General features: G+C 54.8%; 2 protein-coding genes across 6 annotated transcripts in view; both read left to right on the top strand.

Annotated features, from left to right (window-relative positions):
• BCL2L12 (BCL2-like 12 (proline rich)) overlaps nt 1–4,533 on the top strand; it is a 9,049-nt gene extending 4,516 nt beyond the window's left edge. The window contains 2 exon segments of the mRNA XM_011966072.1: nt 907–1,179; nt 4,316–4,533. Of these exon segments, the coding sequence (XP_011821462.1) occupies nt 907–1,179; nt 4,316–4,366 (324 nt within the window). The 3' untranslated portion in view covers nt 4,367–4,533.
• A 3,484-nt stretch (nt 4,534–8,017) lies between these two features.
• The window catches only part of PRMT1 (protein arginine methyltransferase 1), a 12,306-nt gene continuing 6,920 nt past the window's right edge, over nt 8,018–13,403 (top strand). The window contains exons 1-6 of one of the 5 annotated variants that reach the window (XM_011966017.1): nt 8,063–8,227; nt 10,772–10,829; nt 11,040–11,151; nt 11,385–11,486; nt 12,803–12,958; nt 13,088–13,151. In XM_011966017.1, the coding sequence (XP_011821407.1) occupies nt 11,134–11,151; nt 11,385–11,486; nt 12,803–12,958; nt 13,088–13,151 (340 nt within the window). In that variant the 5' untranslated portion in view covers nt 8,063–8,227; nt 10,772–10,829; nt 11,040–11,133. Of the gene's footprint in view, nt 8,228–10,771; nt 10,830–11,039; nt 11,152–11,171; nt 11,183–11,383; nt 11,487–12,802; nt 12,959–13,087; nt 13,152–13,403 lie in introns of those variants that run through there. The other 4 variants (XM_011966014.1, XM_011966015.1, XM_011966019.1 and 1 more) reach the window with 4 other exon arrangements.

Here is a 13,403-nt window from a genome sequence, read left to right as displayed (position 1 = left end):
GCCTCCTGGGTTCAAGCGATTCTCCTGCCTCAGCCTCCCAAGTAGCTCCCAATAGCTGGGATTACAGTCATATGCCACCACGCCTGGCTAGTTTTGTATTTTTAGTAGAGACGGGGTTTCTCCATGTTGGCCAGGCTGGTCTCAAACTCCTGACCTCGGGTGATCCGCCCACCTCTGCCTCCCAAAGTGCTGGGATTACAGGCATGAGCCACTGCGCCCGGCCGACTCTGTCTTAAAAAAAAAAAGAATGGTTGAACGACAGGAGTATGGTTAGGGTAGTACTGTACTGTAAATTAGTGGTTTTAATTGATTGTTAGAGGGGTGTGGCCTAAATTCAGAAGATGTGGCCATCAAAAACATCTAGAAGAGATTGACCAGGTTGGGGAAGTAAGGGAATGAATGTGGGGATGGGGGAGTGTCTAAAATCTTACTGAGCATAGAAGGGGCCTGGCTTACAATGTAGGAGAAAATGTACTAACAGAGGAGGCCTGGCTTGTGGCTGTGTCCTGGAATCTGATTGGCTCAGGAGCTTGGGCAAGGCACATGGTCCTCTAATACTAATTGAATGGTAGAGGGCAAGATTGTTGTAGATACTAGGCCCCTAGGAAAGGCTACCGGGGGTGTAGCTAGATTAACTCCGTTACAATAGAGATTGGGCCTGATTGGCTCTTGAGGCAAGGGCAGGGGCGTGGCTTAGCGACAGGCGTTCTAGGCCCGTATCCCGGGGGTGGGGGTAGTTTGGCAGAGACCCTAGAGTCCGGCTTGATTGGCTAATATGGATGAGGGGTGGCCTAGAACTTTAGCGTCTAGAAAGATCCTGAACCGGGAAGTCACGCCTCCAAGCCCCCCCTGTTGGTTGGGCCCGGGGGCGCTGCTGACGCAGACCCTGCCTCTTCCACCCTACAGCTGGCCTCGGACCCCGTCCTGCGCAGCAAGCTGGTGCGCCTGTCCTCCGGCTCTTTCGCCCGCCTGGTGGAGCTGTTCTGTAGCCGGGAGGACAACTCTCACCCAAGCCGAGCATGCCCTGGGCCGCCGCCTCCTTCCCCGGAGCCCCTGGCCCGCCTGGCCCTGGCCATGGAGCTGAGCCGGCGCGTGGCCGGGCTGGGGGGCACCCTGGCCGGACTCAGCGTGGAGCACGTGCACAGCTTCACGCCCTGGATCCAGGCCCACGGGGGCTGGGTGAGCCGTTGAAGCCTTTCTCTGCGGGCCTCGTTTTACCCAACTGTCTTGTGATAGAGGTTCTTAGGTTCCCCTCAGACCTCAGGTATTCTCCCAGCTCCACTGTGTTCGTTCTGTGTTGAGCCCTTGCTGTATGCCAGGACTGCAGTGATGAGTGCGGATGCTATGCCTGGCGTCAGCGACTGGGTACACTAATACTGTGAGTGTGAAACCAGTGACTGAGATTACCTAGGGAGAGGCCGGGCGAGGTGGCTCATGCCTGTAATCCCAGAACTTTTGGAGGCCGAGGCAGGAGAATCATTTGAGGCCAGGAGTTCAAGACCAGCCTGGACAACATAGTAAGACCCCATCTCTACAAAAATTGAAAGTAATTAGCCAGGGTCAGGTGTGGTGGCTCACGCCTGTATTCCCAGCACTTTGGGAGGCTGAAGCAGGTGGATCACCTGAGGTCAGGAGTTTGAGACCAGCCTGGCCAGTGTGGTGAAACCCCGTCTCTACTAAAAAAGTACATAAATTAGCCCGGCTTTGTGGCAGGTCTCTGTAATCCCAGCTACTCGGGAGATTGAGGCATGAGAATCGCTTGAACCTGGGAGGCAGAGATTGCAGTGAGCTGAGATCGCGCCACTGCACTCCAGCCTGGGTGACAGAGTGAGACTGTGTCTCAACAAAATAATAAAAACGGGGTGTGGTGGCTCACGCCTGTAATCCCAGCACTTTGGGAGGCTGAGGTGGGTGGATCACTCGAGGTCAGGAATTTGAGAGCAGCCTGACCATGGTGACAGTCTGTACTACCAATACAAAATTGGCCAGGCGTGCTGGTGCATACCTGTAATCCCAGCGACTTGGGAGGCTGAGGCAGGAGAATTGCTTGAACCTGGGAGGCAGAGGTGGTAGTGAGCCAAGATTGCGCCATTGCACTCCAGCCTGGGCAACTCTCTCTCAACTCTTGAGACAGAGCGGAACTCTGTCTCAAAAAATAAATAAAAATTTAAAAAATTAATAATAAATTAGCAAGGTGTGGGAGCTCACACATTTACTCCCAGCTACTCAGGAGACAGAGGAGCCAGGAGGATCACTTGAGCCCAGGAGTTCAAGGTTGTGGTGAGCTATGATTGCGCCACTGTACTCTAGTGTGGATGACAGAGTGAGACCCTGCCTCAAAAAATAAAGTAGGGAGAGTAGTCATGCTACCTCAGAGGGTCACTCTGAGGGTTAAAATGGGGTCAATCTGGTAAGCTGTCTGTGCACTGCCTGGCATGCGGGCATTTGTTGATGTGGTTATATGTGTCTACTCGCTGCCGTTCCAACAACACCTGCCAGGATGCCCTCCCGGGGAAGCCCCGCCTCCGTCCTCTGCCCCTTCTGGTGGGGTCTGGTTTCACCCCCAACAAGGCCTTCCCAGGTCCCCATTGACAATCACAGCCACCTCTACACCCCCCCACCACCCTCCTTCCCGCTTCCTGCTCTACTTTTCCTTCCATAGCAATTTGCGCCTTCTAACAGCTGGTGGAATTGACTTGTTTTGCTTATCTTCTGGTTTATTTTTCTTTCCTGGCATCTCCTGCCTCTAACACATCAGCTTCAGAAGACCCAAAAGTCTTCCCCACTCTTACTTTATCTCCAGTGCCGGTTTCAGAGTTGGATTGGGCTCCAGCATACTGGCCCTGTGACTTGGTGACTGTTGCAGTCTCCCTGAGCGACACTTTCCCCCCTGGTCCAGTGAGCACCGTCTCATTTACCTGCCTCGGGGGTCGCTGTGGGTATTCACCGAGAGAGGGACACAAGCCAGGCTCTGGATGGAACCGGTTTCCCTGGCAGGAGCTGGTCAAGTGTGTTTGAGGAGCAGGGAGGAGGAGGCCAGTAGGGCTGGAGCAGGGTGAGTGGGCGAGAGCTGAGAGGAGGAGAGGCGCTGGGCCAGCCGGGACCCTGTGGTCACGGTGAGTGACAACTGGGACTTTGACTCTGGGTAAGCCAAGGACTCTGAGCAGCGTAGACAGTCGCTGATTTAGGCGTTAACGGGTGCCCTCTGGCGGCCGACTGGGGACAGACTGCGATCAGACCCAAGTCAGGGGCAGTGGAGCATGCTGGATTTAACTTAGCAGTGGAGCAGACAGATTTGGCTAATGGGCCAGATGTGGGGACAGGCCAAAGGATGCTGGCCTAAGCAGCTGCAGGGGGACATCTAAGTTCCCTGAGAAGATGGGGGATGGATGGGGGCTACGGGGGTGGGGACAGGGGCGATGTGGGTGAGGAGCAGGACTGGAGATGGTCCAGTCTACAGTAAGATCAGAACTCATCGCACATGTTGAGGGGACTGGATATAAGTGTTGGGCTCAGCAAAGAAGCTCATTTATTTTATTTCATTTTTTGAGACGGAGTCTCACTCTGTTGCCCAGACTGGAATGCAGTGGCACGACCTTGGCTCACTGTAACCTCCGCCTCCCGGGTTCAAGTGATTCTCCTGCCTCAGCCTCCTGAGTAGCTGGGGTTACAGGCGCACACCACCATGTCCAGCTAATTTTGTAGTTTTAGCACAGATGGGGTTTTGCCATGTTGGCCAGGCTGGTCTCGAACTCTTGGCCTCAAGTGATCCACCTGCCTCGGCCTCCCAAAGTGCTGGAATTACAGGCATGAGCTACCACGCCTGGACAATTTCTTTAAAAAAATTTTTAATAGGATCGATAGCAGGCAAGCTTTCTTGGTGGGCCAGGTCCTCTGCCAGGGATTTCAATGGAATCATCCCATTTAAACCCACTACAACCTCATGGGGCTCTTACTATCCTCATCTTGTGGGGGTGGAGAGGGAAAGTCCCCAGCGTGCAGCGTGTTGGAATCTGGATTTGTACACGAAACCACCGCTCTGAATTGTTCAAATCCCAAGACTCTTCCCCTTCTCTGACTCTGTCCCTCGACTCTTCACTCTCTCTGGGTCTCTGCCTAACCCCACTCCAGTGCCTTTCCTCCTCCTGCTAGGACTCTGTCCCCCTCGTCCCTGTGCCCTTCTCTGGGTGTCTGTCACTCTCTTCTCTCTGGTTCCTCGCCTTCCTGTCTCTGATCTCACAGGGCTGATGTGGACGCTGCTGTAGCGGGGGAATACCTGCCCTGCTCACAGGGCTCTGCCACTTTTCCCTTCCAGGAGGGCATCCTGGCCGCCTCACCCGTGGACTTGAACTTGCCATTGGACTGAGCTCTTTCTCAGAAGCTGCTACAAGATGACACCTCATGTCCCTGCCCTCTTCGTGTGCTTTTCCAAACCTGCCTTTTCAGCTCAGGGCTGTGGGGTGGTGGTCGCCCTACCTGTTTTTGCCAAAAATAAATTGTTTAAAACTTTTTGTATTAAAAATGTTACAAAGTGTTCAACTGTCTGTTCTTACACTCCAGAACTGAAGTTCTAAGTAGAGGAGATTTAGTTCAGAGATTTCTGTGGCTTACACAAATTAAGGAAGGAACCAGTTCATTCTAGAAATATTTATTTGGAGCACCTACAAGAACCTGTCTCCTGGACATGTAACATATTTGAGAGAATATCTGTAAATAGTCCAGCAACTTGCTTTTTTTTTTTTTCCTGTTGCACAATCTGGTTATTCTACCTAATACTGTATGATGGTCATGGAGTCTTTCTAGCGAGTTCCACAGAAAGGTACAGTCTAACTTCACCTGTGTCTAGGACACCACCCTCTTCTTGTTTTTCTCCTCCCATTGCTCCTTTCAAGTCTCTTTTGCTGGTTTCTCATCTACCTAAAGACCAGTGGTTTGTCACACACACACCCCTTTTTTTTTTTGGAGATAGGGTCTTGCTCTGTTGCCTATACTGGAATACAGTGGCACTATCATGGCTCACTGCAGCCTCAACCTCCTGGGCTCAAGTGATCCTCCCACTTCAGCCTCTCTAGTAGCTAGAACTAAAGGCATGCAACACCACACCTAGCTAATTTTTAAAAAAGAATTTTTGTGGGAGGCCGAGGCGGGTGGATCACTTGAGGTCAGGAGTTCAAGACCAGCCCGGCCAACATGGTGAAACCCCATCTCTACTAAAAATACAAAAATTAGCTGGGCATGGTGGTGGGTGCCTGTAATCCCAGCTACTTGGGAGGCTGAGGCACGAGACTTGCTTGAACCCGGGAGGCAAGAGGTTGCAGTGAGTTGAGATCACACCACTGTACTCCAGCCTGGGCAACAGAGTGAGACTCTGTCTCAAAAAAAAAAAAATTGTAGAAATGGTGTCTCACATTGCCCAGGCTGGTTTCCACCTCCCGGGCTCAAGCGATCCTCCTACCTTGGCATCTCAAAGTACTGGGATCACAGGCATGAGTCACTGTGCCTGAGCGGTTTGTCTCCTTATTAGGGCCCTATCCCCCTTCACAGAGTCATGTTTGTAAATAAAGTGAAATGTACAGGATTACAAACCGAACCAATTACAGTCGATCCTCAGTATTTGTAGATTATTTGCAAATTTGCATCCTTGCTAAAATGTATTCATACCCGGAAAACGAAGGCAGTGCTTTTGTGGTGTTTTGGAGAGCAATGCTTCCACACAGAGCTGCAACACGCTGAAGACCTGATGTGCATAGTTCAGCTGGGCTCCTCTTGTTTCAGCTCAAACACTGGAAACAAGTGTCCCTTTCTTGGTTTGTTTAGTGCCACGTTTTTCTTTTCTTTTCTTTTTTTTTTTAATAAGAGTCTCGCTCTGTTGCTCAAGCTGGAGTGCAATGGCATCATCCTGGCTCACTGCAACCTCTGCCTCCTGAGCTCACGCGATTCTCCTGTCTCAGCCTCCCAAGTAGTTGGGATTACAGGCGTGCGCCACCAGTCCTAGCTAATTTTTAAATTTTTATTTATTTTATTATTTTTTGAGATGGAGTCTCTCTCTGTCTCCTAGGCTGGAGTGCAGTGGGGCGATCTTGGCTCACTGCAACCTCTGCCTCCCGGGTTCAAGTGATTCTACTGCCTCAGCTTCCCAAGCAGCTGGGACTACAGGCGCCCGCCACCACGCCCGGCTAATTTTCGTTTTTTTTAGTAGAGACGGGGTTTCACCATATTGGCCAGGCTGGTCTCGAACTCCTCACCTTGTGATCCGTCCACCTAGGCCTCCCAAAGTGCTGAGATTACAGGCGTGAGTCACCGCGCCCGGCCTAATTTTTTTTCTTTTTTTTGAGACAAGAGTCTGTAGCCCAGGCTGGAGTACAGTGGCGCGATCTCGGCTCACTGCAAGCTCCACCTCCTAGGTTCACGCCATCCTCCTGCCTCAGCCTCCCGAGTAGCTGGGACTACAGGCGCACGCCGCCACGCCCGGCTATTGTTTTGTATTTTTAGTAGAGACGGGGTTTCACCATGTTAGCCAGGATGGTCTCGATCTCCTGACCTTGTGATCCGCCTGCCTCGGCCTCCCAAAGTGCTGGAATTACAGGCATAAGACACCGCGCCCGGCCGCCCGGCCAATTTTTTTTTTTTTTTTTGAGACGGAGTCTCGCTCTGTCGCCCAGGCTGGATTACAGTGGCCGGATCTCAGCTCACTGCAAGCTCCGCCTCCCAGGTTTATGCCATTCTCCTGCCTCAGCCTCCCGAGTAGCTGGGACTACAGGCGCACGCCACCTCGTCCGGCTAGTTTTTTGTATTTTTTTTAGTAGAGACGGGGTTTCACCGTGCTAGCCAGGATGGTCTCGATCTCCTGACCTCGTGATCCGCCCGTCTCGGCCTCCCAAAGTGCTGGGATTACAGGCTTGAGCCACCGCGCCCGGCCAATTTTTGTATTTTTAATAGAAACGGGCGTTTCACCATGTTGGCCAGACTGGTGTCGAACTCCTGACTTCAAGTGATCCGCCCGCCTCCGCCTCCCAAAGTGCTGGGATTACAGGCGTGAGCCACTGCGCCCGAATCCTATCGGAAATTTTTAAGTCTCAGGCGTTTGCCAGCGGCACGCCAGAGAGTATAGCCTGCACCGAGGCCCAGAAACCAAAGAGCGAGCTCATTCCGGGATTGGAGAGGAGTGTGAGCGGAGGGAAGCAGAGGGATCAGAGAGAGGAGGGGCAGGACCCACGCATTCGGCCCTTTGCATACAGCCTCATTCAACTAGGAACTTCTCCTGCAAATCAAGCAAAACTTCCCGGAGGAAGTGGTGCCCAAGCTGCGCTCTGATTCTCGTTTAGAAGCTGACCAGACAAAGAGAGGTGGGCGGTCCTGGCAGGGGGAGGGACTCGGCAAAAACCAAGTACCTTGAGAGGGGTTGATGGGTTTTAAAAACTTTGAATGATTATGTCAAAGGCTAGGGATTTAATGTGTTGACTGCGGACTCCTATTCCTCACTTGCTTGGGGACCCCAGCGATGCCATTCCTCTCTCTGGGCCTCTCACTGATTCAGTTTTTCTCCCAGGTAATGAGCACAAGCTAACCCTAACCCTTTTTCCTCGAGACTCCCCCCGGGTTGGGAGGATCCACCGAGTGGACTAGGCGTGATCGTTCCTTTGAGCCAATCGTTGGTGCCCGAAGCCCCGCCTTCTTCTCCACCCGTGGGCCAATTGTCGTGTTCTCCTTGAGACCGGCCGCTTGGCGAGGGTGAAAGGCCGCGTGACGTCACTTCCGGATAAACCAATGGCAGCGATTAAGAGGCGGGTCGTTTTGGTGATGGACAGTTGTTTCAAGACGCCCCTTTAGCGCGGGGCTCCCCGGGAAGCTTTGAGGCGGTGCTGGGGGTAAAGGGGCGGGCATTCCTCGTGGATTTTGCCCAATCACCAGTCGCGCTTCTTGCAATAGACGGGCAGTTTTCCCCATCTCGGGTCGACTTGAGGGGGCGGGATTCTGGACGCCAGTGTTGGCAAACCCCTGACCTATGATGGACGTATTCTTCAGCCAATTATCAGACGGTATTCTCAGACGGGCCGCCTCCATTGCCAATGAAATCTTCCAGCGGGGTCGCGGTAGGCGGGCCGTGGACCCTCTGGTATAAGGCGGTCCCGGGGGAGTGAGGAGAAAGGGGGGGTCTTGGCGGCTGGAGGAGGAGTAGTTGCGGGTGAAGATGGCGGCAGCCGAGGCCGCGAACTGCATCATGGAGGTGAGCGCTTGGAGCGCCGCCGTGGGCGGGGGGCGGCTTTGGGTCGATGTTTCACGCCTCTGTGGTGGGGAAAGGGCTCTAAGTTGGCGACATGGGGTTGGAGGTCCCCCGCCGCACACGGGGGCGCCGCACGCTCCACATCCGGGGATATCGTTTGAGGTGACGGCTCCCTAGCTTTCAAGGGCTTTCGGCATCCGGCGTAGCGGAGGGTCTTGTGCCCCCTCCCACGTGGAGGAGGGCTGGGGGCGCTTCCGGCCAGGCCCCCACGTGGCCGCGGCGCGGTGGGTGGGGAGGGGGTGTGCCGAGTCCGGTGGCCCGGCGGGCTCCACGTGCGGGACAAAGGCCCCGCCCCCGGCCGGGGAGGGGCGCCCGGGGGGGCGGGGAGGGGGTCCGACCCTCCTGAGGCCCCCAGCCCTCCTACCCAGGGACCCGGGCACACGTCGTGGGGTGGGATCGACCTGGGGCCCTCCACGGTGTAGAGAGTCTTTTGGGAGGAGCAGTGCCTTTTACAACCTCCTTCCGAGCTCCAGGGGCATCTATTGGGATATCGGCCCTGGATTTGTGCGTTCTGTATTAGGGACTGGAGGAAAACCAAGAATGGGGCCCCCCTGACCCCATTTCCCCTCCTAGAGTTCTCCCCCTCACCCAGGGCTTTAGGTGTTGGGGGATGGGGCATGCCCCTGTGACCTCCCTCTGGGTGGTGGTGGGGCATCTAGATGGAGATTTTCCCACTAATAGGCGCCGTGCACCCCCTTGTGGCCATTTCTGGGTGTGTGGGAGGGACATCTTTTTCATGGGGCGTGTCCTGAAGCCCACCTCCCGTCGGATTTCTTCCTTGCGGGCGGAGGGAGGAGGGTACGTCCGCTGGGAAGGAGTTGTGGGAAATACGTAGGCTGAGAGCTTTACCCTCTGCTGGAGCGCTTTATCTCTCCTGGGCCTTTGTGAGGGCGGGAGATGACCTCCCCCTTCCTGAAGCCCTGTGTAGGGGTCCTGAGCCCCGGGGTCCTGAGGGTGGGTGCCTGAAATGGTTTCAAGTGAGGTTTGGTTCTCGTGCAGCCATGTGGGGGAGGTTTCAGTCTTGCGTTTCAAGCCCTCGGGCTGGGGTTGTCTGGCGGTAGTTTTCAGTGGTGGTGATAAATGGGCCCCAGCGGGAAACCCCCGCAGCACCTTTCTTATAGGCATCCCCGCTGGCTTGGGAGAGCTGGGGGGAGGGTGTTTGGAGCCTAGTAGGTCATGGCCAGTGACGTGGCCCTTCTTGGAGTGGTCACATCTGGAAGAGATGTAATCTGATGGGGCCTCTGTCCTTCCACCCCTTTACCCATGGCATTGACTGGGGGGGCAGGTCAGCTGTAAGCTGTCAGGATGCAGCTCCCAGGGGTCACTGTAATGACTTCGCACCCTCTTGGCTGTCTCCTGCACCTGGGGCTCTGTGGGCGGAGGAAATAACTTTCCCAGAGGTGGCCTCAGGCTTGGCCGCATCTGGAAGTCTTCAGGGCCTGGGATGGGTGTCTGAAATGGGGGCGATGGGCTGACTCCCCAAGCTACTTTTTTTTTTTTTTTTTTTGAGACAGAGTCTTAATCTGTCACCCAGGCTGGAGTGCAATGGCTTGATCTCGGCTCATTGCAACCTCCGCTTCCTGGGTTCAAGCGATTCTCCTGCCTCAGCCTCTTGAATAGCTGGGATTACAGGCACCCACCACCAGGCCCAGCTAATTTTTGTATTTTTAGTAGAGATGGGGATTCACCATGTTGATCAGGCTGGTCTCAAACTCCTGACCTAAGGTGACCCACCCGCCTCTGCCTCCCAAACTGCTGGGGTTACAGGTGTGAGCCACCGCGCCCCCAAGCCACTTTCTGGAGCCCACTCATTCTTAAGAGGGTCCAGGAGCTGCCCATCCTCCATGGGACCCTACCTTCGTGGGCAGAGGGTCATAAGGGAGCGGGTTGGTTCCAGCTGGTTTTGTTTGGGGCTCCTGAGTCCAAGGCAGGAGCTGGGGGCTGGGGTACTAGCTCTGGGGAAGTGCCCGTGTGCCACACCTCTATTCTGGAATCCTCTCAGACATGAGACTGGTTTGGAGAGGTGGCAGATGCCCTGTGGGCATACCCTGCCAGCCTCGTTCCCTCCTGCTATTCATGGCACCCTGGGATAGGGGTGTGTGTGTCAGGAAGTGTCACCTAATCTGGGGGAGATTAGGTGATGAGAGGGAGCGACAGCTGGCGGTGGTGGGTGCCAGTTCCCCTGGCCTGGATGGGGGAGGTGTGTGGTCAGCTGCCTGGCCAGAGAGGGGCAACATGGGGGCAGGCCACCATCTCTCCAGCCACAGCTAGGATAGGAGACCCCCTTTCTTCTCCCCTCACTTTTCCCATCCCTTTCTTAAACACCCCACCTCATTACTTGCCCTCTTTGCCACCACTCCCCACCAAGAAGGAGAATTGCTGGAAACCCCCCCACCCCCAACCCCCGCCAGAGCCCAGGTCCCCGCACCCAGCCCTCCCGCAGCCACTCCCAGTAGCTAATCCTTTCTCCCTGTTACTCTCTCCTAGAATTTTGTAGCCACCTTGGCTAATGGGATGAGCCTCCAGCCGCCTCTTGAAGAAGTAAATATCCTTTTGTGAGACCCCTTCCCACCCCGACTTCCACATCAATATATTTTGCCACACATCTGGCCCTTTCTTGAGGTCTAACCATACCCCTCTTGCTTCAAACCAGTTTACTCCAGGACCCCAAACACTTAGTAGCAACCCCTCCAGGTTCACAGCCCCCGCTGGCCTCCCCCAGTATCTCGGCTACTTCCTTAACTCCACCTCCAACCCCCCTTTGCCCTTCCCTGTGTCTACCCGTTTTCCTTCCCCTCCACTCCCCGGCTGTGGGCTGGGCTGAAAACGAGGGCAGAGAGACTGGAGAGATGGTAGGCATGGCTGAGGTATCGGGGTGCTCCCCTGGATGGTGCTCTGTGGGGGTCTTGGAAGTGGAAAATGGGGTTGTTAGGTTTTGGGGTTCTTGGGGGGCAAGATGGCAGGCGGGGGCTGTAGGGTTGTAATGGTATGATTATGGGGGGTTCTATACTACTATTCAGGGAAAAGTAGGGACCTGGAGGTTTAAGAGACTGTGGGGAGCCCCCAGATCTGACCCATGATCCCATCGGCCCCCTCCCAGGTGTCCTGTGGCCAGGCGGAAAGCAGCGAGAAGCCCAATGCTGAGGACATGACATCCAAAGATTACTACTTTGACTCCTACGCACACTTTGGCATCCACGAGGTCAGTGGGGACAGCCCCCAAGGCCCCAATCTTAAAGGGGTTAAATGTTGGGGAAGGGGTGGAACCTGTTTTCCCACGCATGCGCACTGCTTCCCCTGGCAGCAGGCCGCCCCTCTGCCCCTCTGCTGCGCATCCCTTAGGGTCGCCTCGCCAAGTCGTTGCCTTGGAGACCGAGGTTAGCCTGAATCTCTGCAGGGGCCTCTCACCGATGGCTGGGGTAGGAGCGCGCATGCGTGCTTGGGGCCTTAGGCAGAGGTCGGTCAGGGCCCACGGTCTCTGCCGCCCTCTAGTGACTGGCGGTGGGACTGCACCTGGCTGCTCCCGGCCTGACAGCTTCTGCACCCTTGAGATCTGACTGAAGACTGAAATCCCAGAACGAAGCAGGAGTGGCATTCTAAGGAATTTTCTTTTCCCCCTGAGGCCTTTTTCATAAAATTATGCCAAAATATGCATAAAATTGCCATTTTTCATTTTTAGAGACAGGGTCTCGCTCTGTCGCCCAGGTTAGAGCACACTGGTACAATCGTGGCTCACTGCAGCCTCGACCTCCCCAGCTCAGGTGTTCCCCCCACTTCCGCTTTCGGAGTAGCTGGCACCACAGGCGTGCGCCACCACTCCCAGCTGATTTTCTTATTTTTCTTTAGAGATAGTCTTGCCTTGTTGCCCAGGCTGGTCTCAAACTCTTGGGCTCAAGTGATCCTCCAGCTTTGGCATCCTGAGGTGCTGGGATTACAGGCATGAGCCTCTGCCCCCAGTCTGAGGACTTGTAAAAGCCAAGGGCGCTGGTTCTTAGGTGGCAGTGGTGAAGTCTGGCCAAGATGGGAGTTTAGTTATCTGATTTTTTAAAAAGGGAAACTGGCTGGGCACGGTGGCTCACGCCTGTAATCACAGCACTTTAGGGGGCCGAGGTGGGTGGATCACCTGAGGTCAGGAGTTCAAGACCAGCCTGGGCAATATGGTGAAATCCCATCTCTGTGAAAAATACAAAAATTAGCCAGGCATGGCGGTGTGTGCCTGTAATCGAAACTACTCGGGAGGCTGAGGCAGGAGAATCGCTCGAACCCAGGAGGCAGAGGTTGCAGTGAGCTGAGATTGCCCCACTGCACTCCAGCCTGGGCAACAGAGTGAGATTCCGTCTCAAAAAATAAAATAAAATAAAATAAAAATAAATAACTGAATAAATAAAAAAGGGAAACTGAGGTGCATGGAAGGAAGCAAGAGGACCGAGTTCCGGCCCTCCGAGCTCTCAGGACACACTGTTCTTCAGCGGGAAATGTGGGGCCCCTCACGGCGTCTCTGTGCCGTTCTTCCCTCAGGAGATGTTGAAGGACGAGGTGCGTACCCTCACGTACCGCAACTCCATGTTTCACAACCGGCACCTCTTCAAGGACAAGGTGGTGCTGGACGTCGGCTCGGGCACTGGCATCCTCTGCATGTTCGCCGCCAAGGCCGGGGCCCGCAAGGTCATTGGGGTGAGTCTCCGGGGCTTCCAGGCAGGGCCAGGCCTGGGGAATGGAGGGGGCCCATCAGGGCTCAGGGATGGGACGGAGGGGATGGGGACAGGGGATAGGTCTCACTCTCCCTTCTTTCTGGGCCCTCAGATCGAGTGTTCCAGTATCTCTGATTATGCGGTGAAGATCGTCAAAGCCAACAAGTTAGACCACGGTGAGCCCAGAAAGAGGATGGGTTTGTGGGAGTGGAGGGGGTGATGCGCCGCTTCCCCAGGGCCCTCTGAAGAGCAGTGGGGTCTACGGATGGCCACAGATTCAGCGGCTCCCCACCCATGGTCTTCTGGGCTGCCGGCCACCTGAGAATCTGAGTGTCAAAATCACAAGCTTAGCACCTCCGTCTTAAAATTAGGGCAAGAAGCACTCTCTAGTTTCTTTTTTTTTTTTTTTTTTTTTTGAGACAGAGTCT

Source organism: Mandrillus leucophaeus, unplaced genomic scaffold, assembly GCF_000951045.1.
Source record: "Mandrillus leucophaeus isolate KB7577 unplaced genomic scaffold, Mleu.le_1.0 Scaffold74, whole genome shotgun sequence".
NCBI classification, from domain to species: Eukaryota; Metazoa; Chordata; class Mammalia; order Primates; family Cercopithecidae; genus Mandrillus; species Mandrillus leucophaeus.
Note: the sequence above shows the minus strand (reverse complement) of the source record. Positions and strands in the feature narration are given on the sequence as shown.